The sequence below is a fragment of the Oncorhynchus keta genome, chromosome 24, assembly GCF_023373465.1.
Source record: "Oncorhynchus keta strain PuntledgeMale-10-30-2019 chromosome 24, Oket_V2, whole genome shotgun sequence".
Lineage (NCBI taxonomy): Eukaryota > Metazoa > Chordata > Actinopteri > Salmoniformes > Salmonidae > Oncorhynchus > Oncorhynchus keta.
The window spans coordinates 21,823,594-21,851,408 of NC_068444.1; the positions used below are offsets into that span (position 1 = coordinate 21,823,594).

General features: G+C 41.5%; 1 protein-coding gene across 1 annotated transcript in view; it reads left to right on the forward strand.

The window, feature by feature from the left end:
• itga9 (integrin, alpha 9) overlaps positions 1-27,815 on the forward strand; it is a 153,348-nt gene that overhangs the window by 22,604 nt on the left and 102,929 nt on the right. Inside the window, exons 5-10 of the mRNA XM_052477968.1 lie at positions 2,190-2,257; positions 15,982-16,111; positions 16,577-16,662; positions 16,753-16,815; positions 17,976-18,113; positions 19,028-19,133. Coding sequence (XP_052333928.1) covers positions 2,190-2,257; positions 15,982-16,111; positions 16,577-16,662; positions 16,753-16,815; positions 17,976-18,113; positions 19,028-19,133 — 591 coding nt within the window. The remainder of the gene's footprint in view (positions 1-2,189; positions 2,258-15,981; positions 16,112-16,576; positions 16,663-16,752; positions 16,816-17,975; positions 18,114-19,027; positions 19,134-27,815) is intronic.

Consider the following 27,815-nt stretch of genomic DNA (forward strand, 5'->3'; position numbering starts at 1 on the left):
CACACACACACACTCCAGACCACTGACTGATATCCTGACTTTAAAAGCTAGCTGACACTTTTTGAGCCTTGAATTGTATTCACTATTCCTCTTTCTCTCTCTCTCTCAAACCAACTTAAGAGAGAAATATGAGCTCTCAGTCTGGCAGGACGCAACACCTACGGATTCCAAGGACACACACACTTCATTATGCTGCTAAAGGATCAAATATTACACGCACACACCCTATGCATCTAGTCATGTTTTATTTATTTATCCATTATTTTACCATGTAAGTTGACTGAGAACACGTTCTCATTTGCAGCAACGACCTGGGGAATAGTTACAGGGGAGAGGAGGGGGATGAATGAGCCAATTGTAAACTGGGGATTATTAGGTGACCGTTATGGTTTGAGGGCCAGATTGGAAATTTAGCCAGGACACCAGGGTTAACACCCCTAATCCTACGATAAGTACCATGGGATCTTTAATGACCTCAGAGAGTCAGGACACCCGTTTAATGTCCCATCCGAAAGACGGCACCCTACACAGGGCAGTGTCCCCAATCACTGCCCTGGGGCATTGGGATATTTTTTTTAGACCAGCGGAAAGAGTGCCTCCTACTGGCCCTCCAACACCACTTCCAGCAGCATCTGGTCTCCCATTCAGGGACTGACCAGGACCAACCCTGCTTAGCTTCAGAAGCAATCCAGCATTGGTATGCTGCTGGCAATATGCTGCTGGCAATATGCTGCTGGCAATATGCTGCTGGCAATATGCTGCTGGCAATATGCTGCTGGCAATATGCATTATAATCTGAAAGGAAAAACTGATCCCAGATCAACTGTCCTACTCTGAAACTCTTTGTTTGCGCCATTGTGACACCCGTTCTCGCGGGCCCTTGTGCGCGGTTCCGCAAGGGGCTGCGTGTGGGGGATCACCGACAACGATGAGACAGCCTGTAGGTAGGAGGTCAGAGACCTGGCAGTGTGGTGCCAGGACAACAACCTCTCCCTCAATGTGATCAAGACAAAGGAGATGATCGTGGACTACAGGAAAAGGTGGGCCGAGCACACCCCCATTCTCATCGATGGGGCTGTAGTGGAGCAGATTGAGAGCTTCAAGTTCCTTCGTGTCCACATCACCAACAAACTATCATGGTCCAAACACACCAAGACAGCCATCAAGTGGGCACAACAAAGCCTATTCCCCCTCAGGAGACTGAAAAGATTTGGCATGGGTCCTCAGATCCTCAAAAAGTTTTACAGCTTCACCATCGAGACCATACTCTCTTTACCCCTACCTACATGTACATATTACCTCATTACCTCGACTAACCTGGCCCTCACACATTGATTCGGTAACAGGTCATTTCCCTAGAATGTTCTATACAAGTGTCATGGTATGCGATCTAAATGGCACCCTATTCCCTACATAGTACACTACTTTTGACCACAGCCAGGATTTCATTACATTATTTGTTTTGATTCAGCCAAGTGAGTTTCTTTTTCAAATGAAGGCAGGCCTTTATTTCTTGATTGGACTCGCAGATTTAGATTTTCTTTAATTTTTTTCCTTTCTGCTATTGCTTCCAATCTCACGGAGCCACTGCAGCTAGGCACACACACACACACACACACACACACACACACACACACACACACACACACACACACACACACACACACACACACACACACACACACACACACACACACACACACACACACACACACACACACACACACACACACACACACACACACACACACACACACACACACACACACACTTCAGCTAGGCCTCAGATGGGGCCATGTGTACCCTGTGATTCAGAGAGATCCAAGCCCAATATTGTTCTGTAACTCGAGAGGTAGTGTCCCCCCAAGTGTGAGTTTATGTTGAATGTTGCCTTACTCTGTAGTTTGTAACTCTGCTTCCTAAATGTCACCCTATCCCCTACATAGTGCAATACCTTTGACTAGGGCCCATAGTGAATCCCATAGGGCTCTGGTCAAAAGTAGTGCACTATATAGGGAATAGGGTGACATTTGTAACAATACCTAACTTTCTTCCTCCTGATTCCAGATTCCTACTTGGCTGGCGCTGAAGACTTTGACTAGGTCCATATGGAATACAGAAATAAGAGGAGTGAAAGTGCTGGCTAAGACACAAAGCGAAATCATTTGTGGTTTGTTTTTTCTTTGCAGACTATAAGCAGAAGTATGGGGAAGAGCACGGCTCGTGCCAAGCGGGGATAGCGGGCGTTTTTACTGAGGTCAGTAGCAGTGCATTCTCCATGTTCTACTTTTCTCTTCTTCTAATGCATGTGATACTGCTTCTGTCTCTGTTAGTTCCGTCATACTGCTCTTTCAGTCCGGGATATGTATTAATGCTCAAATACACATGCACACTCACACACACACACACTGGACGCCCCGGACACACACGCTCACCACAAGCACAAACAAACACACAGATGACAGTCATAGTGTTTTTAGCAACGCGCATGCCCCGTCCACTTGGTGAACTCTTTTTCAGGCGTCTATGTCCTGGGTTTGAGGTGTGAAAAATCCAATTGTCACTTAAATCTCGCTGGATTGAATGCTTTCATTTTACTCCTGCGACTCTTTTCTACTCTTGTTCGTGCCTGTCGTTTTTTCTCGTTAACGTTATGACCGTGGAAATGTTTGTAATGACCTGTCAAACAAACCACGGTAAGGGCTGAACTGGGCTCAATGGAATAAATTGGCTATGAGAGCATTAAAACTCGGGAATTTAAAATCTTGACACTTACATCACAAGTAAGAGAAGAAAGATAACTTTATTTTGTGGAATTTCAACAAGTAATCATTTGAAACAGCTGAAATGTTTACAAATGAAATGCGCTGAAATAAAAGCAACTTCGGAAACTGAACACTGGTTTTATAGTGGTATTATTTCTGATCTAGCAAACAGCTTAAAGTATGTATAGAAAGTTGTAATCTAGATCCAAGTGCGTTGATTTTTTACCTGCCGGTATCCTGCTATTGGCACACAAGTTGAATTATGCAATAGAACATGACAACAACAGTAATTAATGAAAGGGAAAGGGGGATACCTAGTCGTACAACTGAATGCATTCAACTGAAATGTGTCTTCCGTATTTAACCCGACCCCTCTGAATCAGAGAGGTGCGGAGGGCTGCCTTAACTGACCTCCAATGAGGCAGTCTAGACAGTACAGGTGAGTGCAGGCAGACAGAGGAAGGTTTTGTGGTTGCAGCCCTGTTCTACGCCTTTAAGTTAATTCATATATGCAAGTCAAATACAAAGTTGCATGGACTCACTCTGTGTGGATTAATAGTGTTTAACATGATTTTGAATGACTACCTCATCTCTGTGCCCTACACATACAGATGAACACCTTAGCCAACTACATTTAAACTCAGTTTTTCACAATTCCTGACATTAAATGTCCTTGTCTTAGGTCAGTTAGGATCACCACTTTATTTTAAGTATGTCAAATGTCAGAATAATAGTAGAGAGAGTGATTTATTTCAGCTTGTATTTCTTTCATCACATTCCCAGTGGGTTAAAAGTTTACATACACTCAATTAGTATTTGGTAGCATTACCTTTAAATTGTTTAACTTGGGTCAAACATTTCAGGTAGCCTTCCACAAGCTTCCCACAAAAAGTTGGGTGAATTTTGGCCCATTCCTCCTGACAGAGCTAGTGTAACTGAGTCAGGTTTGTAGGCCTCCTTGCTCACACACACTTTTTCAGTTCTGCCCACACATTTTCTCTGTGATTGAGATCAGGTGTTTGTGATGGCCACTCCAATACCTTGACTTTGTTGTCCTTAAGCCATTTTGCCACAACGTTGGACGTATGCTAGGAGTCATTGTCCATTTGGAAGACCCATTAGAGACCAAACTTTAACTTCCTGACTGTTGTCTTGAGATGTTGCTTCAATATATCCACATAATTATCCATCCTCATGACGCCATCATCATGATGCCACCATTTTGTGAAGTGCACCAGTCCCTCCTGCAGCAAAGCACCCCCACAACATGAAGCTGCCACCCCCGTGCTTCACGGTTGGGATGGGGTTCTTCGGCTTGCAAGCCTCCCTCTTTTTCCTCCAAACGTAACTATGGTCTTTATGGCCAAGCAGTTCTATTTTTGTTTCATCAGACCAGAGGACATTTCTCCAAAAAGTATGATCTTTGTCCCTATGTGCGTTGCAAACCGTAGTCTGGCTTTTTTAATGGTGGTTTTGGAGCAGTGGCTTCTTCCTTGCTGAGCGGCCTTTCAGGTTGTGTCGATATAGGACGTGTTTTACTGTGGATATAGATACTTTTGTACCTGTTTCCTCCATCTTCACAAGGTCCTTTGCTGTTGTTCTGGGATTGATTCACAATTTTCGCACCAATGTGCGTTCATCTCTAGGAGACAGAACACGTCTCCTTCCTGAGCGGTGTGACGGCTGCGTGGTCCCATGGTGTTTATACTTGCATACTATTGTTTGTACAGATGAATGCGGTACCTTCAGGTGTTTGGAAATTGCTCCCAAGGATGAACCAGACTTGTGGAGGTCTACAATTGTTTTTCAGAGGTCTTGGCTGATTTCTTTTGAGTTCCCCATTATGTCAAGCAAAGAGGCACTGAGTTTGAAGGTAGGCTTTGAAATACATCCACAGGTACACCTCCAATTAACTCAAGTTATGTCAATTAGCCTATCAGAAGTTTCTACAGCCATAACTTCATTTTCTGGAATTTTCCAAGCTGTTTAAAGGCACAGTCAACTTAGTGTATGTAAACTTCTGACCCACTGGAATTGTGATACAGTGAATTATAAGTGAAATAATCTGTCTGTAAACAATTTTTTGAAAAATTACTTGTGTCATGCACAAAGTAGATGTCCGAACCGACTTGCCAAATGTATAGTTTGTTAACAAGAAATTTGTGGAGTGGTTGAAAAATTGGTTTTAATGACGCCAACCTAAGTGTATGTAAACTTCCGACTTGAACTGTATATGTGATTCAAACACAAAGACCACAGAGGTTTTCCAATGCCTCACAAAGAAGGGCACTTATTAGTAGATAGGTGAAAGAAAAGGAGACACTGAATATCCCTTTGAGCATGTTTAAGTTATTCATTACACTTTAGATGGTGTATCAATACACCCAGTCACTACAGAGACACAGGCGTCCTTTTTAACTACGTTGCCGGAGAGGAAGGAAACTGCTCAGGGATTTCACAATGAGGCAATTTGGTGGTTTTAAACAGTTAGAGTTTAATTGCTGTGATAGGGGAAAACTGAGGATGGATCAACAACATTGGAGTTATTCTACAATACTAACCTAAATGAGAGAGTGAAAATAAGGAAGTCTGTACAGAATAAAAATATTCTAAAACATGCATCCTGTTTGCAATAAGGCACTAAAGTAACACTGCAAAAAAATGTGGCAGATACATTCACTTTTTGTCCTGAATACGAAGCATTATGTTTGGGTCAAATCCAACACAACACTTCACTAAGTAACAATCTTCATGTTTTCAAGGATGGCAAAATCCTAGAGGAAAATTTGCTTCAGTCTGCTTTCCAACAGACACTGGGAGACAAATTCACCTTTCAACAGGACAATAACCTAAAACTCAATACCAAATATACACAGGAGTTGCTTAGCAAGACGACATTGAATGATCCTGACTGGCCTAGTTCCAGTTTTGACTTAAATCGGCTTGAAAATCTATGGCAAGACTTGAAAATGGCTGTCTAGCAATGATCAACAAACAACTTGACAAAGCTTGAAGAGTTTAAAAATGGGCAAATATTGTACAAGCCAGGAGTGCAGAGCTTTCAGAGACTTACCCAGAAAGACTCTAATCGCTGCTGAAGGTGATTCTAACATTTATTGACTCAGGTGGTTGAATACTTACAGTGCATTAGGAAAGTATTCAGACCCCTTGATTTTTCCACATTTTGTTACAGCCTTATTCAACTTTGTTGAAGCACCTTTGGCAGCGATTACAGCCTTGAGTCTTCTTGGTTATGACGCTACAAGCTTGGCACACCTGAATTTGGGGAGTTTCTCCCATTCTTCTCTGCAGATCCTCTCAAGCTCTGTCAGGTTGGATTGGGAGCGTCGCTGCACAGCTACTTTCAGGTGTCTCCAGAGATGTTCCATCGGGTTCAAGTCCAGGCTCTGGCTGGGCCACTCAAGGACATTCAGAGACTTGTCCCGAAGCCACTCCTGCTTTGTCTTGGCAGTGTGCTAAGGGTTGTTGTCCTGTTGGAAGGTGAACCTTCACCCCAGTCTGAGGTCCTGAGCGCTTTGGAGCAGGTTTTCATCAAGGATCTCTCTGTACTTTTCTCCGTTCATCTTTCCCTCAATCCTGACTAGTCTCCCAGTCCCTGCCACTGAAATACACCCCCACAGCATGATGCTGCAACCATGGCTCACCGTAGGGATGGTGCCAGGTTTCCGCCAGACGTGATGCTTGGAATTCAGGCCATAGAGTTCAATCTTGGTTTGATCGGACCAGAGACACTTGCTTCTCATGGTCTGAGAGTCTGTAGGTGCCTTTTAGCAAACTCCAAGCCGACTGTCATGTGCCTTTTACTGAGGAGTGACTTCTGTCTTGCCAATCTACCATAAAGGCCTGATTGGTAGAGTGCTGCAGAGATGGTTGTCCTTCTGAAAGGTTCTCCCATCTCCACAGAGGAACTCTGGAGCTCTGTCCATTGGTTTCTTGGTTACCTCCCTGACCAAGGCCCTTCTCCACCGATTGCTCAGTTTGACCGGGTGGCCAGCCCTAGGAAGAGTCTTGGTTGTTCCAAACTTCTTCCATTTAAGACTGATGGAGGACACAGTGTTCTTGTTGACCTTCAAAGCTGCAGAAATGTTTTGGTACCCTTCCCCAGATCTGTGCCTCAACACAATCCTGTCTCGGACCTCTGCGGACAATTTCTTCGACCTCATGGCTTGGTTGTTGCTCTGACATGCACTGTCAACTGTGGGACCTTATATAGACAGGTGTGTGCCTTTCAAAATCATGTCCAATAAATGTAATTTACCACAGGTGGACTCCAATCAAGTTGTAGAAACATCTCAAGGATGATCAATGGAAACAGGATGCACCTGAGCTCAATTTCGAGTGATATTGAAAACTTGTTTTCGCTTTGTCATTATGGGGTATTGTGTGTAGATTGAAGAGGAAATTGTTTTATTTAATCCATTTTAGAATAAGGCTGTGTATTCGTTTTTTTTTTTCATTCATCTTGAAACATTTGTTTCTTCCACTTTCACAATACAGAGTATTTGTGTAGATTTTTTTTTAAATCCAGTTTGTAACATATATTTTTTGGGGAAAAAAATATTTATGCAAATTAGGCACAAATTTAACAAAAAATATAAAATAAATACCTGATACCATTACAAAATGTATATTTGAGTGCACTCTAAGGGGGAAAAAAGGGACATTTTACAATTTATAGTACCAGTCAAAAGTTTGGGCACGCCTACTCATTCAAAGGTTTTTCTTTATTTTTAATATTTTCTACATTGTAGAATAATAGTGAAGACATCAAAACTATAAAATAACACATATGGAATCATGTAGTAACCAAAAAAGTGTTAAACAAATCAAAATATATTTTATATTTGAGATGCTTCAAAGTAGCCACCCTTTGCCTTGATGACAGCTTTGTACACTCTTGGCATTCTCTCAACCAGCTTCATGAGAAAGTCACCTGAATGCATTTCAATTAACAAGTGTGCCTTGTTAAAAGTTCATTTGTGGAATTTCTTTCCTTCTTAATGTGTTTGAGCCAATCAGTTGTGCTGTGACAAGGTAGGGGTGGTATACAGAATATAGTCCTATTTGGGAAAAGACCAAATCCATTTTATGGCAAAAACAGCTCAAATAAACAAAGAGGAAATGACTGTCCCTTCTTACTATGTGACTCCCAATCACGGCCGGTTGTGATACAACCTGGAATCGAACCAGGGTCTTTAGTGAGTGCCTAAGACTGTTGCGCCACTCGGTAGCCCCATAGCTCTCTGGTCAAAATGTGTGCACTATTAGGGGATAGGGTGCCATTTGCTACACAGCCATTCTCTTTGTACTTAGTCTGTGCTTTTGATGAGATGAAATAAGGACATATCAAAGAGGTAGTGCACCGTTTAAAGTTGTGCCAGTCCATTAAAGTGTAATCAGTCATTTGACTTATTGAGTTATTTGCTGAGCTGTCTGAATGTCTCTGTCTGTGTGCCCAGAGAAGAGCAGTGTTCTGTTCTATTCTGATCAGGCCCTGGAACATAACAGCACCAACACCACCACCATTATCTTACTTGACAGAGAGTAGCAGTTCCAAGCCCAAAACCAGGTCTGTCTTTCAAATTGCTGAGCTGTCTATATGCCAAGAGAAGTCTTCCTATTTGAGGAGCATCACCTAACAGCAGTAGTATCCAGAACCCAAGTCCATCTATCAAATCAGTTCAGACCATTATTTCATTCTAACGTGGCTCCAGATCATATAAGAACTTTGCCTAGTTAACCTTCAAAAGGAATGAAAAAATAAAGTTATGCCATTTATAAATCTAAAAAATTGTTTCAAGTTACCATCACATCAGTTCAGACCACAGACCATAATTTCACTCTGCACCCCGTACTGTGTGGTATCTAGCCTGGAATCCAAAACTGCAGCCTTTGGGGAATCTTAGCCTGGCTCCAACCTGAATATCACTCAGTTTCATTATTGTTTCACTTCACAGGTTTAGTCTGGAACTACACCAATAGACAGACACTTGGACTGTCTAGATGAGAAATGATTCAGTTTGGATTCCAGGCTGTGTGGAATCAACATTGTATGAGACCTTTGCATAGTGCACGGCTGAACATTTATAAGGAATGGGAAAATAAGTTATGTAAGAATAGGAATAGCGATGAGCATCCAAGTTGCATATCAAGGTTGTGTTACCAGAAGGTCGGGGGGTTGTTGGACTCAACAACGGAGTCGTCTGAACAAAGGAGCAAAGGAACAACACGTTTTTTCCACCACAGACTGTCCATACACAGACAAGCGAAGAGCTGTCAGACTCTTGGACAGCATTTCAGTACAGAATGTCAGGATCTGAGGAATGTTAGATATAAGAGACAGCTGTTGTTCTTAACCTTTGTCTCTGAATTGTAGCTAATGTCTTAGTATTCTAGTGTTTCCCAGATGTGTGACAGCAGGAGGACAACATTCTGACATTCTAAAACTGAAGTGACAGCAGGACGCATCTCACATTCCAGAATCTAGTGAAAGCGGGATGTATCTGACATTCTAGAATCTAGTGAAAGCGGGATGTATCTGACATTCTAGAATCTAGTGAAAGCGGGATGTATCTGACATTCTAGAATCTAGTGAAAGCGGGATGTATCTGACATTCTAGAATCTAGTGAAAGCGGGATGTATCTGACATTCTAGAATCTAGTGAAAGCGGGATGTATCTGACATTCTAGAGTCTAGTGAAAGCGGGATGTATCTGACATTCTAGAATCTAGTGAAAGAGGGATGTATCTGACGTTCTAGAATCTAGTGAAAGCGGGATGTATCTGACATTCTAGAATCTAGTGAAAGAGGGATGTATCTGACGTTCTAGAATCTAGTGAAAGCGGGATGTATCTGACATTCTAGAATCTAGTGAAAGAGGGATGTATCTGACGTTCTAGAATCTAGTGAAAGCGGGATGTATCTGACGTTCTAGAATCTAGTGAAAGCGGGATGTATCTGACATTCTAGAATCTAGTGAAAGAGGGATGTATCTGACGTTCTAGAATCTAGTGAAAGCGGGATGTATCTGACATTCTAGAATCTAGTGAAAGAGGGATGTATCTGACGTTCTAGAATCTAGTGAAAGCGGGATGTATCTGACATTCTAGAATCTAGTGAAAGAGGGATGTATCTGACGTTCTAGAATCTAGTGAAAGCAGGATGTATCTGACATTTTAGAATCTAGTGAAAGCGGGATGTATCTGACATTCTAGAATTTAGGGTGACCATCAAATCAAGGACTGACTGACCAATCAACTCCAGATGTTTGTTTCTTTACTCCCTGACTGGATAATTTCTTGTCATTCCGTTAGACTTTTTGATGTTTTGTAACTTTCGTTAGGTCGACTGTGAGAGACTGGTGGTAAATTTGGAGTCACCGACCTGATATTTTTGTTGTTTGCTTATTTGTTTTTAATTTGCTCTGTCTGTTGTAGGTATATGCAGGGGTGAAAGTAACCAGTACAGCACAGGAGTACTGGAAAAATAAATTGTGGGTACACCGAAACATCTGAACATGAGCCTAAATCACAATAATTAAAACAGAGATCCCAAGAAAGCTGTAGGTCATTTCACTATTATTTATCATTACCGCATGTCAGTGTAATTACAAATGAGCAAATGGACTTGAAACCTGAGGAAGTACGCTCCAAAATGCGGTGTGGTTCGAAAATAACAGTGACATTTTGCCAAGGCAGAGATAAGTGGCCGAAACGCACACACACAGTAGTAGACGGATCAATACAGGTCAAAAGTCCTATTTGAAAATCGCAGAATGTCATTTATTATACTTTTTGGTGTTTTCTAACAGATGCCTCTTTCCCTTCATCAAATGACTGGTGCACAGTGCACTGTATGGATGCGGGAATGATTTTAGAGTGGACAAACATGCGCAGGCAGCCAGGCTTAAAGGAGCCTTTTCAAGTGATTGTTTGACAATCAGATGAAAATATCAGGACTAGAGGTCGACCGATTAATCGGAATGGGCGATTAAGTAGGGCCGATTTCAAGTTTTCATAACAATCGGAAATCTGTATTTTTGGGCGCAGATTTCCAATTATTTAAATAAATAAAATGTATACCTTTTATTTAACAGGCAAGTCTGTTAAGAACACATTCTTATTTTCAATGACTGCCTAGGAACTGTGGGTTAACTGCCTTGTTCAGGGGCAGAACGACAGATTTTCACCTTGTCAGCTCAGGTGTTCTAATCTTGCAACGCATAGTTAACTGGTCCAACGCTCTAACCATTGCACTCCATGAGTAGTCTGCCTGTTACACGAATTCAGTATAAGCCAAGCTAAATTGCTAGCTAGCATTAAACGTATCTTATAAAAAACAATCAATCATAATCACTAGTTATAACTACTATTCCAGTTTAGCAGGCAATATTAACCAGGTGAAATTGTGCCATTTCTCTTGCGTTCATTGCACGCAGAGTCAGGGTATATGCGACAGTTTAGGCTGCCTGGCTCATTGCGAACTAATTGGCCAGAATTTTACGTAATTATGACATACATTGAAGGTTGTGCAATGTAACAAGAATATTTAGACTTAGGGATGCCACCCGTTAGATAAAATACCAAACGGTTCCATTTTTCACTGAAATAATAAACGTTTTGTTTTCGAAATGATAGTTTCCGGATTTGATCATATTAATGACCAAAGGCTCGTATTTCTGTGTGTTATTATGTTATAATTAAGTCTGATTTGATAGAGCAGTCTGACTGAGCAGCAGCAGGCCCGTAATCATTCATTTAAATAGCACTTTTGTGCATTTTGCCAGCAGCTCTTCGCAAGCACAGCGCTGTTTATGACTTCAAGCCTATCAGCCTAATGGCTGGTGTAACCAATATGAAATGGCTAGCTAGTTAGCTGGGTGTGCGCTAATACTGTTTCAAACGTCACTCGCTTTTAGATTTGGAGTAGTTATTCCCCATTGCAAGGGCCGCTGCTTTTGTGGAGCGATGGGTAACGATGCTTAGAGTGTGGCTGTTGTCGATGTGTTCCTGGTTTGAGCCCAGGTAGGGGCGAGGAGGGGGACGGAAGCTATACTGTTACACTGGCAATACTATAGTGCCTATAAGAACATCCAATAGTCAAAGGTATATGAAATACAAATGGTATAGAGAGAAATAGTCCTATAAATACTATATTAGCTACAACCTAAAACCTCTTACCTTGGAATATTGAAGACTCATGTTAAAAGGAAACACCACGTTTCATATGTTCTCATGTTCTGAGCAAGGAACTGAAACGTTAGCTTTTTTACATGGCACACATTTTGACATGGCACATATTACTTTCTTTTGCATTATTTAAACCAAATTGAACATGTTTCATTATTTATTTGAGGCTAAATTGATTTTATTTATGTTTTATATTAAGTTAAAATAAGTGTTAATTCAATATTGTTGTAATTGTCATTATTACAAATGTTTAAAAAAAATTGTCTGATTAATCGGCACCGGCCTTTTTGGTCCTCCAATAATCGGTGTCGGTGGTGAAAAATCATAGTCGGTTGACCTCTAATCAGGACTGGTTGTGTTTATGCCACATTAAAAGGCAATACATTTTAAAGGTGTTTTTTAAAAATTTCACCTTTATTTAACCAGGTAGGCTAGTTGAGAACAGGTTCTCATTTACAACTGCGACCTGGCCAAGATAAAGCATAGCAGTGTGAACAGACAACAACACAGAGTTAGTTACACATGGAGTAAACAATAAACAAGTCAATAACACAGTAGAAAAAAAGAAAAGAAAGAGTCTATATACATTGTGTGCAAAAGGCATGAGGAGGTAGGTGAATAATTACAATTAAGCCGATTAACACTCGAGTGATAAATGATCAGATGGTCATGTGCAGGTAGAGATACTGGTGTGCAAAAGAGCAGACAAGTAAATAAATAAAAACAGTATGGGGATGAGGTAGGTAAATTGGGTGGGCTATTTACAGGTGGACTATGTACAGCTGCAGCGATTGGTTTGCTGCTCAGATAGTAGATTCTTAAAGTTGGCGAGGGAGATAAAAGTCTCCTACTCCTATTTTTGTAATTCGTTCCAGTCACAGGCAGCAGAGAACTGGAAGGAAAGGCGGACAAATGAGGTGTTGGCTTTAGGGATAATCAGTGAGATACACCTGATGGAGCGCATGCTACGGGTGGGTGTTGCTATCGTGACCAGTGAACTGAGATAAGGCGGAGCTTTACCTAGCATGGACTTGTAGATGACCTGGAGCCAATGGGTCTGGCGACGAATATGTAGCGAGGACCAGCCGACTAGAGCATACAGGTCACAGTGGTGGGTGGTATAAGGTGCTTTAGTAACAAAGAGGATGGCACTGTGATAAACTGCATCCAGTTTGCTGAGTAGAGTATTGGAAGCTATTTTGTAGATGACACCGCCGAAGTCGAGGATCAGTAGGATAGTCAGTTTTACTAGTGTACGTTTGGCGGCGTGAGTGAAGGAGGCATTGTTGCGAAATAGAAAGCCAATTCTACATTTGATTTTGGATTGGAGATGTTTGATATGAGTCTGGAAGGAGAGTTTACAGTATAGCCAGACACCTAGGTACTTATAGATGTCCACATATTCTAGGTCGGAACCATCCAGGGTGGTGATTCGTGAGGGTGCAGGCAGCGGTTGAAAAGCATGCATTTGGTTTTACTAGCGTTTAAGAGCAGTTGGAGGCCACGGAAGGAGTGTTGTATGGCATTGAAGCTCGTTTGGAGGTTAGATAGCACAGTGTCCAAGGAAGGGCCAGAAGTATACAGAATGGTGTAGTCTGCGTAGAGATGGATCAGGGAATCGCCCGCAGTAAGAGCAACATCATTAATATATACAGAGAAAAGAGTCGGCCCGAGAATTGAACCCTGTGGCACCCCCATAGAGACTGCCAGAGGACCGGACAACATGCCCTCCGATTTGACACACTGAACTCTGTCTGCAAAGTAGTTGGTGAACCAGGCAAGGCAGTTATTAGAAAAACCGAGGCTACTGAGTCTGCCGATAAGAATATGGTGATTGACAGAGTCAAATGCCTTGGCCAGGTCGATGAAGACGGCTGCACAATGCTGTCTTTTATCGATGGCGTTTATGATATTGTTTAGTACCTTGAGCGTGGCTGAGGTGCACCCGTGACCGGCTCTGAAACCAGATTGCACACCGGAGAAGGTACGGTGGGATTCGAGATGGTCAGTGATCTGTTTGTTGACTTGGCTTTCGAAGACCTTAGATAGGCAGGGCAGAATGGATATAGGTCTGTAACAGTTTGGGTCCAGTGTGTCTGGACCCAAACTGAAGAGGGGGATGACTGGCACACTTAGACGGTCCCGTACTGGCATAGCCACGGGAAGTAGTTTGGGGGTGCTAAAAAAATATATTGCTGCTGCTGAAGACATCTATATTGGTCAGCTAATACGGAATTGGTAAAGGCACACTGCATTATTTTTGTGGGGAAATAAATCAACTAAATGTATTGAGGTGTTTATCAGCATTTGTAACTGGAGTCAGATAATTATCTCTACAAAACAGTTAATCTGATAATACTTGTGGAATATAAAAATACTTGATATACAGTACAAGTCAAAAGTTTGGACACACCTACTCATTCCAGGGTTTTTTCTTTATTTTTACTATTTTCTACATTGTAGAATAATAGTGAAGACATTAAAACTATGAAATAACATATCGAATCATGTAGTAACCAAAAAAGTGTTAAACAAATATTAAAATATATTTTATATTTGAGATTCTTCAAAGTAGCCACCCTTTGCCTTGATAACATGACATCTTTGCACAATTGCAGAGAAAGGGACAGGGCAACAACTCTTACAATTCCAACTATTGAATCTTGCATGATACTGTTCTTAATTATACAACTAACTTTTTTTGCCAAAGCTGAAAAAATCAAATCTTCCTGCACTACAGATGTCTACAGGGGGTGCTGCACCATCCTCAACACCCCTACTTCCCGCAGTTATGCGTACTGGGAATACATTTGATCTACTTTCACCCCTGGGTATATGTATTATTTTGCTGAGTCAGAATGCTAATAAATCTCTATGGCTGTGTTTACACAGTCAGTCCAATTCAAATCTTTTGTCAATTATTTGCATATCTGATACCTATCGGCAATGGTGGAAAAAGTACCCAATTGTCATACTTGAGTAAAAGTTAAGATACGTTAATAGAAAATGGCTGAAGTAAAAGTGAAAGTCACCCAATAAAATACTGGTTGTAATGACCGTTATTATCATTACAACCACTCAAAAATGTAAAGGAACAGTGACAGGAAATGAACATTGCATCTGTGTGCTACTTCAGAGGCTACATCAGAGTAAAAGTCTAAAAGTATTTGGTTTTAAATATACTTAAGTATCAAAAGTAAATGTAATTGCTAAAATATACTTAAGTATCAAAAGTAAAGGTATAAATAATTTATATTTCCTTCTATTAATCAGGTGACACAATGTTATTTTTTTTATTTTTTTTAAATGTACCAATATTTAGGGGAACACCAAAATTCAGACATAATTTACAAATGAAGCATTTGTGTTTTGTGAGTCCGCCAGATCAGAGGCAGTAGGAAAGAACAGGGATTTTTGTGTCATGGAAAATGTATGGATAAAAACGACATCATTTTCTTTAGGAATGTTATTAAGTAAAAGTTGTGAAAAATATAAATAGTAAAGTGATGACTTAAGTAGTACATTAAAGTATTTTTACTTAATTACTTTGCACCACTGTCTATCTGATATTTTCCCTAATGTGTAAACAGCAAAAAAAAGAAAACACATGTAATCAGATTTTTGGACTTCCGATTAATACCACCTCCTATGTGGATCTAAATCCTTATCCAAACCCGATCTTCCATGTGCGACTTCTGTCTGGATGCTCAGATCATATTTGTTTTTTTAGCTCTGAAGTGGTTTTATTGCACATGACTGTTATCATTACAACCACTCCAAAATGTAAAGGAACAGTGACAGGAAATGAACATTGCATCTGTGTGCTACTTCAGAGGCTACATCAGTGTGAATGCTCAAATCTTATATGGGTCACATGTAAAACTATGTGTGGACAGTCAGGAAAAAAAGATTGGCGATATAGAAAGAAATTCAGATTTGGGTTCTTAGGGTGGCTGTGTAAACACAGCCTAATGTTGCAAGATGCATGGTGTGTGGTCAATTTCAGGAGCTGGTGGTGATGGGAGCTCCAGGATCATACTACTGGACAGGAACAGTCAAGGTCTACAACCTGACCTCCAGCACCTTCTACAACCCCAACAAAGAAGAAGTCGACTCACACAGATACAGCTATCTAGGTATGTTTCCTTTGATTGATTTAATTGATTAATCACTTATGCAATCGATCAATCGGTCTTTCAATCAGTTGATTAATTAAATCAATAAATAAATAGCCCAATCAATTTATAAATCATCAATCAAATGTATTCACAAAGCCCTTTTTAAATGACAGTACACTTTGCACTACACTAACCTGGTGTAGACCCTCTAAGAGCACGAGTAAAATAGTTGACTACCTGTACCTCATTTATTTGATTGTATTGACAACTCTGACTGTTTCTGTCTTTCTCTCTAGGCTGTGCTGTGACTAACCACTATTTAATGTAAAGTCTGACTATTTCTGTCTTTCTCTCTAGGCTGTGCTGTGACTAACCACTATTCAATGTAAAGTCTGACTGATTATGTCTCTCTGTCTCTCTAGGCTGTGCTGTGACTAACCACTATTTAATGTAATGTCTGACTGTTTCTCTGTTTCTCTCTAGGCTATGCTGTGACTGCTGGACACTTCTCCTCTCCTAACTTCATAGATGTGGCTGCAGGAGCTCCACAACACAGTGGAGGAGGAAAAGTATGTACAGGATTTGATTGGTTGATTTAGGAGGAGTATCATATCTTTGTTAACACTGTATTTTAACACTGTATCCTCCTTTCCCTCCAGGTTTACATTTTCAGAATAGATGGTGGGTCTTTGGTGAAGATCTTTCAAGCCTCAGGGAAAATGGTATGTGTCTGAAATATGGACCACAGCGATCTACTACGCTGTTTAACCATTACTACATGACAGTGACATGTTGTTTCTTTAGTGTGTCAGTGGTGATCACTGTTCACTTCTACCATCTGTTAGTATTCTTTGTTATCAGAAATGACATAGGCCTACACTTGAGTGATCATACTCAATGGAGAGTCTCTAGACTTAATCAGGGTCTGGGAAACCATGCCCCATGTGTAGTAGAGTACACATACTGTAGCTGGTGCAGGTGAAGCATGGCAGACTGTTAGTTAATGGTTTTATCAGAAGCACCACACTGTTTATGTGGTTTATGTAAAGTGTTTAGAGCGCTCTAGGCTTGCATCCCAAATTGCACCCATTGGGCTCTGGTCAAAAATAGTACACTATATAGAGAAAGGGGTGCCATTTGGGACACATCCCTAGTCTGACCACAAACCAGACAGCTAGGGAGGGCAATTCACATGGTTTTAAGAGTAAATAAGAACTCAATCTTTGTAGATTAAGACCCTATGTTTTGTAAATATTCCTTTAATATTGGTAGAGATATGAAAGGGAAAATTAATCCAGTCAGATTGTGGAGGGAGAGAATGATGAAAATAAAAAGGAAGTGTCTGTCTATCTTGAGGGCAATCGAAAAAGCAGTCCTCATTGGCAATGAGTAGAATAGAATATAAATATTATAAGACAGAACAGAATGAAAATAATAGAATAGGACAGAATAGGATATAATATTTTTCCTAGATGGACCTTCAGTTGTGGCTAATAATTAAGACAATAAATATACACTTAAATACACACACACAATTCACATGACAAATACATTACATGTTTCGATGAAAAGACTGATCTGACTAGTGGTGTGTGTGGCTCTGTGGCTGTAGTGGTGTGCCTGTCTGTGTGGCTCTGTGGCTGTAGTGGTGTGCCTGTCTGTGTGGCTCTGTGGCTGTAGTGGTGTGTCTGTCTGTGTGCCTCTGGCTGTGCTTGGTTATTTTCCAGATGTGCTCTTACCTTGGCTCCAAATTGTGTGAATAGAATAGAATACATGTATATCTCTATACATTATACACAAGGTGAACACAGCGTTATGTATTTTCACTGACCCAATGCTACCTGTCTGTGTGGCTCTGTGGCTGTGCTTGGTTATTTTCCAGATGGGCTCTTACTTTGGCTCCTCATTGTGTGCAGTTGACCTGAACCGGGATGGCCTGTCGGACCTGCTGGTTGGAGCGCCCATGCACAGCACACTGCGGGACGAGGGACAGGTCTCTGTCTACCTCAGCAAGGGCAATGTGAGTGGGAATAGAGTTGGAAAATGATGTGAACTTTCTGAAATGTCCCAGATCTTCCAGAAGTTGTAGGACATTCGGAAGGGAGTGACCAGGTAGAGAATCCTCCAACTAGGAATTCTCTAAATGAGATTTGTGAAAAACATTGGAGATGTACAGTATATTCTAGCCCTCCAGTCAGCCTGTATATAACCCACCATATAGAAACATGGCTGCCTATACAGCCTGGTCTCATAGACTAGATGTAAACGTAAATCCACTCAAATTAGTGTCATATGTCACGTTTGGTATGGTTACATAACACAGATGGTTACTTAAGGCAAACATGAAAGTATGGTGGTTGGTCAGGGTGGATGAGTTGAGTGTATATTATGACCTCCATATAGAGTGTTTGATCCTGTTGTATTTATGAGTTATCATTAGGATCTTATAACTAGCTCGTCTTGGAGGTTGTTACTGTGTGTTTGAGTTGTTCATGAAAGTCAAGTAACTAAAGGAAGGGGAACGCAGCCATCTATAGCCGATAGAGACAGTTCCTCAACTGTTATTGTAAAAAGCAGGATGTATTTTAGTTAGTAGTAAGTTATAACCATTCTACTTTAAAGTGAAGGGTTGTGTCATGCCGTAACTGCTCCCCTTTTATAGTAATGGCTATATCACACAATAACCATTCCCCTTTAAAGTTATGGGTTGTGTTACGCAATAACCCTTCCCCTGTAATGGGTTGTGTCACGTCATAACTATTCCCCATTAATGTAATAGGTTGTGTCACATCCTAAACATTCCTCTGTAATGTCTTGTGTCACGTTATAACCATTTTCCTTTAAAGTAAAGGGTTGTGTCACGTCATAACCCTTCCCCTTTAAAGTAATGGGTTGTGTCACGTCATAACCATTCCCGTTTGACTCTACTTGCAGGGGGTGATGGAGCAGGCTGAACTCTTAAATGGAGATGATGCCTACAATGCACACTTTGGAGAGTGCATCACTGCAATCGGAGACATCGATGACGATGGGTACCAAGGTAAGTGTCTCTCAACTAAGTCACTGTGTTTTCAAGTATAGAATGTATGCTTATATAAAAATGTTAACCCTCCTCAAATCACTATTTAGCACTATTGTTGTATACATACAAAACTTCTGGATGACACATATTAGATTTATGAGAATTCGTCTAGTCTAGTTTTTCTTCCACAATGTTAAACATTGTGACATAAGCAAACGTTGGATGGTTGTAATACGTATGCTATAAAACCCCAAAAGCTTTTCTCTCAGGGACATTCTGTTTTGATTATTTTGTGGAGAGTGGGATCTTAAGCACTGCCATATGGGGCTCCCAAGGGGCACAGCGATTTTAGGCACTGTATCTCAGTACTTGAGTCGTCACTACAGACACCCTGGTTCGAATCCAGGCTATATCACAACCGGCCGTGATTGGGAGTCCCGTAGGGCGGTGCACAATTGGCCCAGCGTCGTCCGGGTTTGGCCGGTCTTGGCCGTCATTGTAAATAAGTATTTGTTCTTAACTGACTTGCCTAGTTAAATAAAGGTATAAAGAGAGGAAATGAGTTATAACATCTTTAGCACCCAGCATTTACATTCAATGTTCAGAAAATTGGAATAACATTCTGTAGGTTTCTGCTTTCAATTCACCACATTTGATAATGTAAGAGATACAGGATGAGGTACTTAGTAGCCTATGTTGTTAAACCACATTGTAAACCTTGAAGATTTCCTTATCCATGTTATGATTGTTTCAAAACGTTCACTTTTTTCTTATGCATGCTATCACTGAAGAACTATTTTTGTTTTAAAGGGGAAAGTGTATTTTCCAGCTTTGGTTGTGAGGGGGGATTAAGGGACGTTGCCTGCGCATCAAATGCCACCCTCTTCACTGCATAGTGTACAACTTTTGACCAGGGCCCATTTGGGATGCAGACTTTATGTTCATCCTTTTGCCTTCAGTTTTATGGTTCTGTTTCCACTCTTACAGAGGTTTCACACTGGGGTTTATGGGGACTGACAACACTTAAATGTCTATTAAGAGACTGTAACAACATGTTTCTGAAGCACAGCCCTGCAAAAAGCAAAAAGACTCAGGGGTCCTGACCATAGAAATAGAATGAATAGAATGGACGTCTTCATTCATGTCATGGGTGGACTGGCAGCCATTTTGAGTGTACCCATGCCAGGAATTAAAAGCAGGAAGCGTACCCTTCAATTTGTGCTGTGATTTGTTGAGTCAACTCAACTGACATTACAAAAAATACATGTCATTGCATGAGCCATATCAGATAGAATAATTTGAATGAACATTCTACATTACCATGTAGAATGTTGATAGAACACTCCAAATAACCATGGAAATTATTGCATTACAATACCAGGCAGCCAATGCAAGTGGACCCATGAGTTTACCAGTCAAATTGCCATAGTTAGAGCTTCCAAGCCTGTTCTATTCAGAGGCGTCATGCCCGTAGGCAGCACAGGGGCACGTGCCCCTTCAGATTTGTCCTGTTTAAAAATATATACTTTTTTTATCTATATTTTTTTGTACTACTAGCCACTTAAGAATTTCATGAAGTTAGCTTCTCCCAACCTCATAACTACACTTAACCAAAAAATATGAACGCAACTTGTAGTGTTGGTTTCATGAGCTGAAATAAAAGATCTCAGAAATGTTCAATACACACAAAAAGCTTATTTCTCTCAAATTTTGTGCACAAATTTGTTTACATCCCTGTTCGTAAGCATCCCTGGTATATCAATAAGCTAATTAAACAGTATTATCATTACACAGGTGTTGGGGACAATAAAAGGCCAACTCAAATCATATTGTATTTGTCACATGCGCCGAATACAGCAGACCTTACAGTGAAATGCTTACTTACAAGCTCTTAACCAACAATGCAGTTTTAATCAAATACCAACAAAAAAATAAGAGATAAGAATAACACATAATTAAAGAGCAGCAGTAAATATCAATAGCGGGGCTATATACAGGGGGTACCGGTACAGAGTCAATGCGCAGGGTGGTGGAGGGGGGGCTATGACTAGGGTGGCTGGAGTCTTGACAATTTTTAGGGCCTTCTTCTGACACCGCCTGGTATAGAGGTCTTGCATGGCAGGAAGCTTGGCCCCGGTGATGTACTGGGCCGTAAGCACTACCCTCTGTAGTGCCTTGCGGTCGGAGGCCGAGCATTTGCCATACCAGGCAGTGATGCAACCCGTCAGGATGCTCTCGATGGTGTAGCTGTAGAACCTTTTGAGGATCTGAGGACACATGCCAACTCTTTTCAGTCTCCAGGTCTCTGATCTCCTCCCTATAGGCTGTCTCATCGTTGTCGGTGATCAGGCCTTCCAATGTTGTGTCGTTGGCAAACTTAATCATGGAGTCGTGCCTGGCCGTGCAGTATTGAGTGAACAGGGAGTACAGGAGGAGGCTGAGCACACACCCCTGAGGGGCCCCTGTGTTGAGGATCAGTGTGGCGGATGTGTTGTTACCTACCCTTACCACCTGGGGCAGCCCATCAGGAAGTCCAGGATCGAGTTGCAGAGTTAGGTGTTTAGTCCCAGGGTCCTTAGCTTAGTGATGAGCTTTGAGGGCACTATGGTGTTGAACGCTGAGCTGTAGTCAATGAATAGCATTCTCAAATAGGTGTTCCTTTTGTCCAGGTGTGAAAGGGAAGTGTGGAGTGCATGGAGATTGCATCAGCTGTGGATCTGTTGGTGCAGTATTCAAATTGGAGTGGGTCTAGGGCAGCTATTCCCAAACTGAACACCCCCCAGGGTACGCGCAATGCCGTTGGGGGTAGGCCAAATAAAAATGTGATTCACATTTTACATTTTTAAATTAAAAAAATTGTTTTAAAAAAAAGAAAAATTCTTCACATTTTCAAACAGTTCATTTATATTTTCCAACGGGGCTATACATTTGGGTGAGTTTTTTTTCTCGCCTGAGTAGCCTCGTTTCACTGCCAAAAATAAAATGAAGCCACCTAGTTAGTGTTCAGCGAAATAACAACACAATGTCAAATACAGGTAATTAACATCCAATCACATTTAACCATTACTCTTTTGCGGTAATTCCACAAATGTAGCCAAATGTAGCTGCTGCTCATGTTGGAATTTGTACTGATGGCGCAGAAGCCATAACAGGGAGACATAGTGTAGTGGACACGCGTGTGCAAGCAGTTGTTCCCGATGCCACTTGGGTACACTGCAGCATCTTCCGAGAGGCTCTTGCTGCCAAGGGAATGCCTGACAGCTTGAAAGACATTTTGGACACTACAGTGAAATTGTTAACTTTGTTAAAGCAAGGCCCCTGAACTCTCGTGTATTTTCTGCAGTATGCAATGATATGGGCAGCGACCATGTAACACTTTTACAACATACACAAATGCGCTGGTTATCAAGGGGGAAAGTATTGACACGTTTTTTTAAATTGAGAGACTAGCTTAAAGTTTTCTTTACTGACCATAATTTTCACTTGTCTGACGGCTTGCAATCATGACAAGTTTCTCACATGACTGGCCTATCTGGGTGATGTTTTTTCTCCCTGGAATTATCTAAATCTTGGATTACAGGGACTCTCTGCAACTATATTCAATGTGCGGGACAAAATTGAGGATATGATTAAGTTGGAGCTCTTCTCTGCCTTGATTAGCAAGGACAACACACAGGTCTTTCCATCATTGTCTGGTTTGTTGTGTGCAAATAAACTCAAGCTTACGGACAATTTCAAATGTGATATAGCGAAGCACCTTAGTAAGTTGGCTATTCAATTACGCAGGTACTTTCCCGAAACGAATGACACAAACAACTGGATTTGTTATCACTTTCGTGCCCTGCCTTCAGTCCACTTACCGATATATCTGAACAAGAGACACTCATCGAAATTGCAACAAGCAGTTCTGTGAAGATTTTATTTAATCAGAAGCCACTCCCAGATTTCTGGATAGGGCTGTGCTCAGTGTCCTGCCTTGGCAAATTGCACTGTTAAGACACTGATTTCCTTTGCAACCACTTACCTATGTGAGAGTGGATTCTCGGCCCTCACTAGCATTAAAACTAATACAGGCACAGACTGTGTGTGGAAAATGATTTAAGACTGAGACTCTCTCCAACACCACCCAACATTGCAAAGTTATGTGCATCCTTTCAAGCACACCCTTCTCATTAACCTATGGTGAGTTATTCACAGTTTTCGATTAACAAATAAAGTTTTATATGTAAGATGGCTAAATAAAGAGCAAAATGATTGATTATTATTATATTAATATTTGTGCCCTGGTCCTATAAGAGCTCTTTGTCATTTCCCCTGAGCCGGGTTGTGATAAAAACTCACACTCGTTCTTATGTTTAATAAATGTATTGTATAGTGTGTGTCTGTGTGTGGCAGGCTGACCCTGGTGCTAGAGGGGGTGCTAGAGGGGGTACGCAACTGGAGGTTGAATGTTTGAAGGGGTATGGGACTATAAAAAATTTGGGAACCACTGGTCTAGGGTTTCTGGGATAATGGTGTTGATGTGAGCCATGACCAGCCTATCAAAGCATTTCATGGCTACAGACGTGAGTGCTACGGGTTGGTAATAATTTAGGCAGGTAACCTTAGTGTTTTTGGCCACAGGGACTATGGTGGTCTGCTTGAAACATGTTGGTATTACAGACTCAGACAGGGAGAGGTTGAAAATGTCAGTGAAGACACTTGCCAGTTGGTCAGCGCATGCTCGGAGTACACGTCCTGGTAATCCATCTGGCCCTGCGGCCTTGTGAATGTTGACCTGTTTGAAGGTCTTACTCACATTGGCTGCGGAGAGCGTGATCACTCAGTCGTCCGGAACAGCTGATGCTCTCATGCATGTTGAAGTGGTACTTGCCTTGAAGCGAGCATAGAAGTTATTTAGCTCGTCTGGTAGGCTCGTGTCACTGGGCAGCTCTCGGCTGTGCTTCCCTTTGTAGTTCTAATAGTTTGCAAGCCCTGCCAGATCCGATGAGCGTCGGAGAAGGTGAAGTACGATTAGATCTTAGTCCTGTATTGGCGCTTTGCCTGTTTCATGGTTCGTCGTAGGGCATAGCGGGATTTCTTATAAGCTTCCAGATTAGTCCCACTCCTTGAAAGCGGCATCTCTACCCTTTAGCTCAGTGCGAATGTTGCCTGTAATCCATGGCTTCTGGTTGGAGTATATACGTAGTCACTGTGTGGACAATGTCCTCGATGCACTTATTGATAAAGCCAGTGACTGATGTGGTGTACTCCTCAATGCCATCGGAAGAATCCTGGAACATATTCCAGTCTGTGCTAGCAAAGCAGTCCTGTAGTTTAGCATCTGCTTCATCTGACCACTTTTTTATAGACCGAGTCACTGGTGCTTCCTGCTTTCATTTTTGCTCGTAAGCAGGAATCAGGAGGATAGATTAATGGCCATATTTGCCAAATGGAGGGCGAGGGAGAGCTTTGTATGGGTCTCTGTGTGTGGAGTAAAGGTGGTCTACATTTTTTCCCCCTCTGGTTACACATTTAACTGTAGCACAGTTGGTAGAGCATGGCGCTTGTAACGCCAGGGTAGTGGGTTCGATTCCCGGGACCATCCATATGTAGAATGTATGCACACATGACTGTAAGTCGCTTTGGATAAAAGCGTCTGCTAAATGGCATATATATATATATATATATATAACATGCTGATAGAAATTAGGTAAAACTGATTTAAGTTTCCCTACATTGAAGTCCCAGCCACTAGGAGTGTCTGGATGAGTGTTTTCCTGTTTGCTTATGGCGGTATACAGCTCATTGAGCGCGGTTTTAGTGACAGCATCGGTCTATGGTGGTATGTAAGACAGCTTCGAAAAATATAGATGAAAGCTCTCAAGGTAGATAGTGTGGTCTACAGCTTATCATGACATACTCTACCTCAGGCGAGAAAAACCTCAAGACTTCCTTAGATATTGTGGACCAGCTGTTCTTCACATACAGTTGAAGTCGGAAATGTACATACACCTTAGCCAAATACATTTAAACTCAGTTTTTCACAATTCCTGACATTTAATCCTAGTAAATATGCCCTGTCTTAGGTCAGTTAGGATCACCACTTTATTTTAAGAATGTGAAATGTCAGAATAATAGTAGAGAGAATGATTTATTTCAGCTTTTATTTCTTTCATCACATTCCCAGTGGGTCAGAAGTTTACATGCACTCAATTAGTATTTGATAGCATTGCCTTTAAATTGTTTAACTTGGGTCAAACGTTTCGGGTAGCCTTCCACAAGCTTCCCACAATAAGTTGGGTGAATTTTGGCCCATTCGTCCTGACAGAGCTGGTGTAACTGAGTCAGGTTTGGAGGCCTCCTTGCTCGCACACACTTTTTCAGTTCTGCCCACCAATTCTCTATGGGATTGAGGTCAGGTGTTTGTTATGGCCACTCCAATACCTTGACTTTGTTGTCCTTAAGCCATTTTGCCACAACTTTGGGAGTATGCTTGGGGTCATTGCCATTTGGAAGACCCAGTTGCGACCAAGCTTTAACTTCCTGATGGATGTCTTGAGATGTTGCTTCAATATATCCACATAATTTTCCTCCCTCATGAAGCCATCTATTTTGTGAAGTGCACCAGTCCCTGCTGCAGCAAAGCACCCCCACAACATGATGCTGCTTCACGGTTGGGATGGTGTTATTTGGCTCGCAAGCCTCCCCCTTTTTCCTCCAAACATAACGATGGTCATTATGGCCAAACAGTTCTAATTTAGTTTCATCAGACCAGAGGACATTTCTCCAAAAGTACGATATCTGTCAACATGTGCAGTTGCAAACTGTAGTCTGGCTTTTTTATGGCGGTTTTGGAGCAGTGGCTTCTTCCTTGCTGAGTGGCCTTTCAGGTTGTGTCAATATATGATTGATTTGGATTGATTTGCACTTTTCGCACCAAAGTACATTCATCTCTAGGAGACAGAATGCATCTCCTTTCTGAGCGGTGTGACGGCTGCGTGGTCCCATGGTGTTTATACTTGCATACTATTGTTTGTACAGATGAATGTGGTACCTTCAGGCGTTTGGAAATTGTATCAAAGATGAACCAGACATGTAGAAGTCTACAATTGTTTTTCTGAGGTCTTTGCTGATTTCTTTTGAGTTTCCCATTATGTCAAGCAAAGAGGCACTGAGTTTGAAGGTAGGCCTTGAAATACATCCACAGGTACACCTCCATTTGACTCAAATTATGTCAATTAGCCTATCAGAAGCTTCTAAAGCCATGACATTATTTTCTGGAATTTTCCAAGCTGTTTAAAGGCACAGTCAAATTAGTGTATGTTAACCTCTGACCCACTGGAATTGTGATACAGTGAATTATAAGTGAAATAATCTGTCTGTAAACAATTGTTGGAAAAATTACTTGTGTCATGCTCAAAGTACATGTCCTAACCGACTTGCCAAAACTATAGTTTGTTAACAAGAAATTTGTGAAATGGTTGAAAAAACTAGTTTTAATGAATCCAACATAAGTGTATGTAAACTTCTGACTTCAACTGTATATGCATAGGCCCCCACCTTGTGTCTTACCAGAGGTTGCTGTTATGTCCTGCCAATGGAGTGTATAACCCGCGAGCTGTATGTTCTTAATGTCGTCGTTCAGCCTTCACTTGTTGAAACATAATATATTACAGTTTGTAATGTACCATTGGTAAGATATATGTGCTTTCAGCTCGTCCCATTTATTTTCCAGTGATTGAACATTAGCTGGCTGGACAGAAGGCAAGGGCAGATTAGCCACTCGTCACCTGATTCTCACAAGGCACCCTGATCTTTTTCCACAAAATCTCAGTTTCCTTCTCCAGCGAGTCTCGGGGATCGGGGCATGGTCGGGTGTCTGTAGTAGTATATCCCTCCCATCCAACTCATTGAAGAAGAACTCTTTGTCCAGTTTGAGGTGAGCAATCGCAGTTCTGATGTCCAGAAGCTCTTTTCAGTCATAAGAGATGGTAGCAGCAACATTATGTAAAAATCAAGTTACGAACAACGCGAAAAAACAAACAATATAGCATGGTTGGTTAAGAGCCGGAAAGACGGCAGACCTCCCCTCCGGCGCCATCGTAATACTCTAAAATGTGCAGTTTTGTCACACAACACAATGCTACAGATGTCTCAAGATTTAGGGAGCGTGCAATTGGCATGCTGACTGCAGGAATGTCCTTCAGAGCTGTTGCCAGAGAATTTCATTTCTCTACCATAAGCCACCTCCAACATCGTTTTAGAGAATTTGGCAGTACGTCTAACCTGCTTCACATCTGCAGACCATGTGTAACCACACCAGCCCAGGACCTCCACATCTGGTTTCTTCATCTGAGGGATTGTCTGAGACCAGCCACCCAGACAGCTGATGAAACTGTGGGTTTGCACAACCGAAGAATTTCTGCACAAACTGTCAGAAACCGTCTCAGGGAAGCTGATCTGCGTGCTTGTTGTCCTCACCAGGGTTTTGACCTGACTGCAGTTTGGCATCGTAACCGACTTCAGTGGGCAAATGCTCACCTTGGATGGCCACTGGCATGCTGGAGAAGTGTGCTTTTCACAGATTAATCCCGGTTTCAACTGTATCGGGCAGATGGCTGACAGCGTGTATGGTAATGTGTGTGGCAGTGGGGTTATAAATTATGGACAAAGAACAATTGCATTTTATCGATGGCAATTTGAATGCACAGAGATACC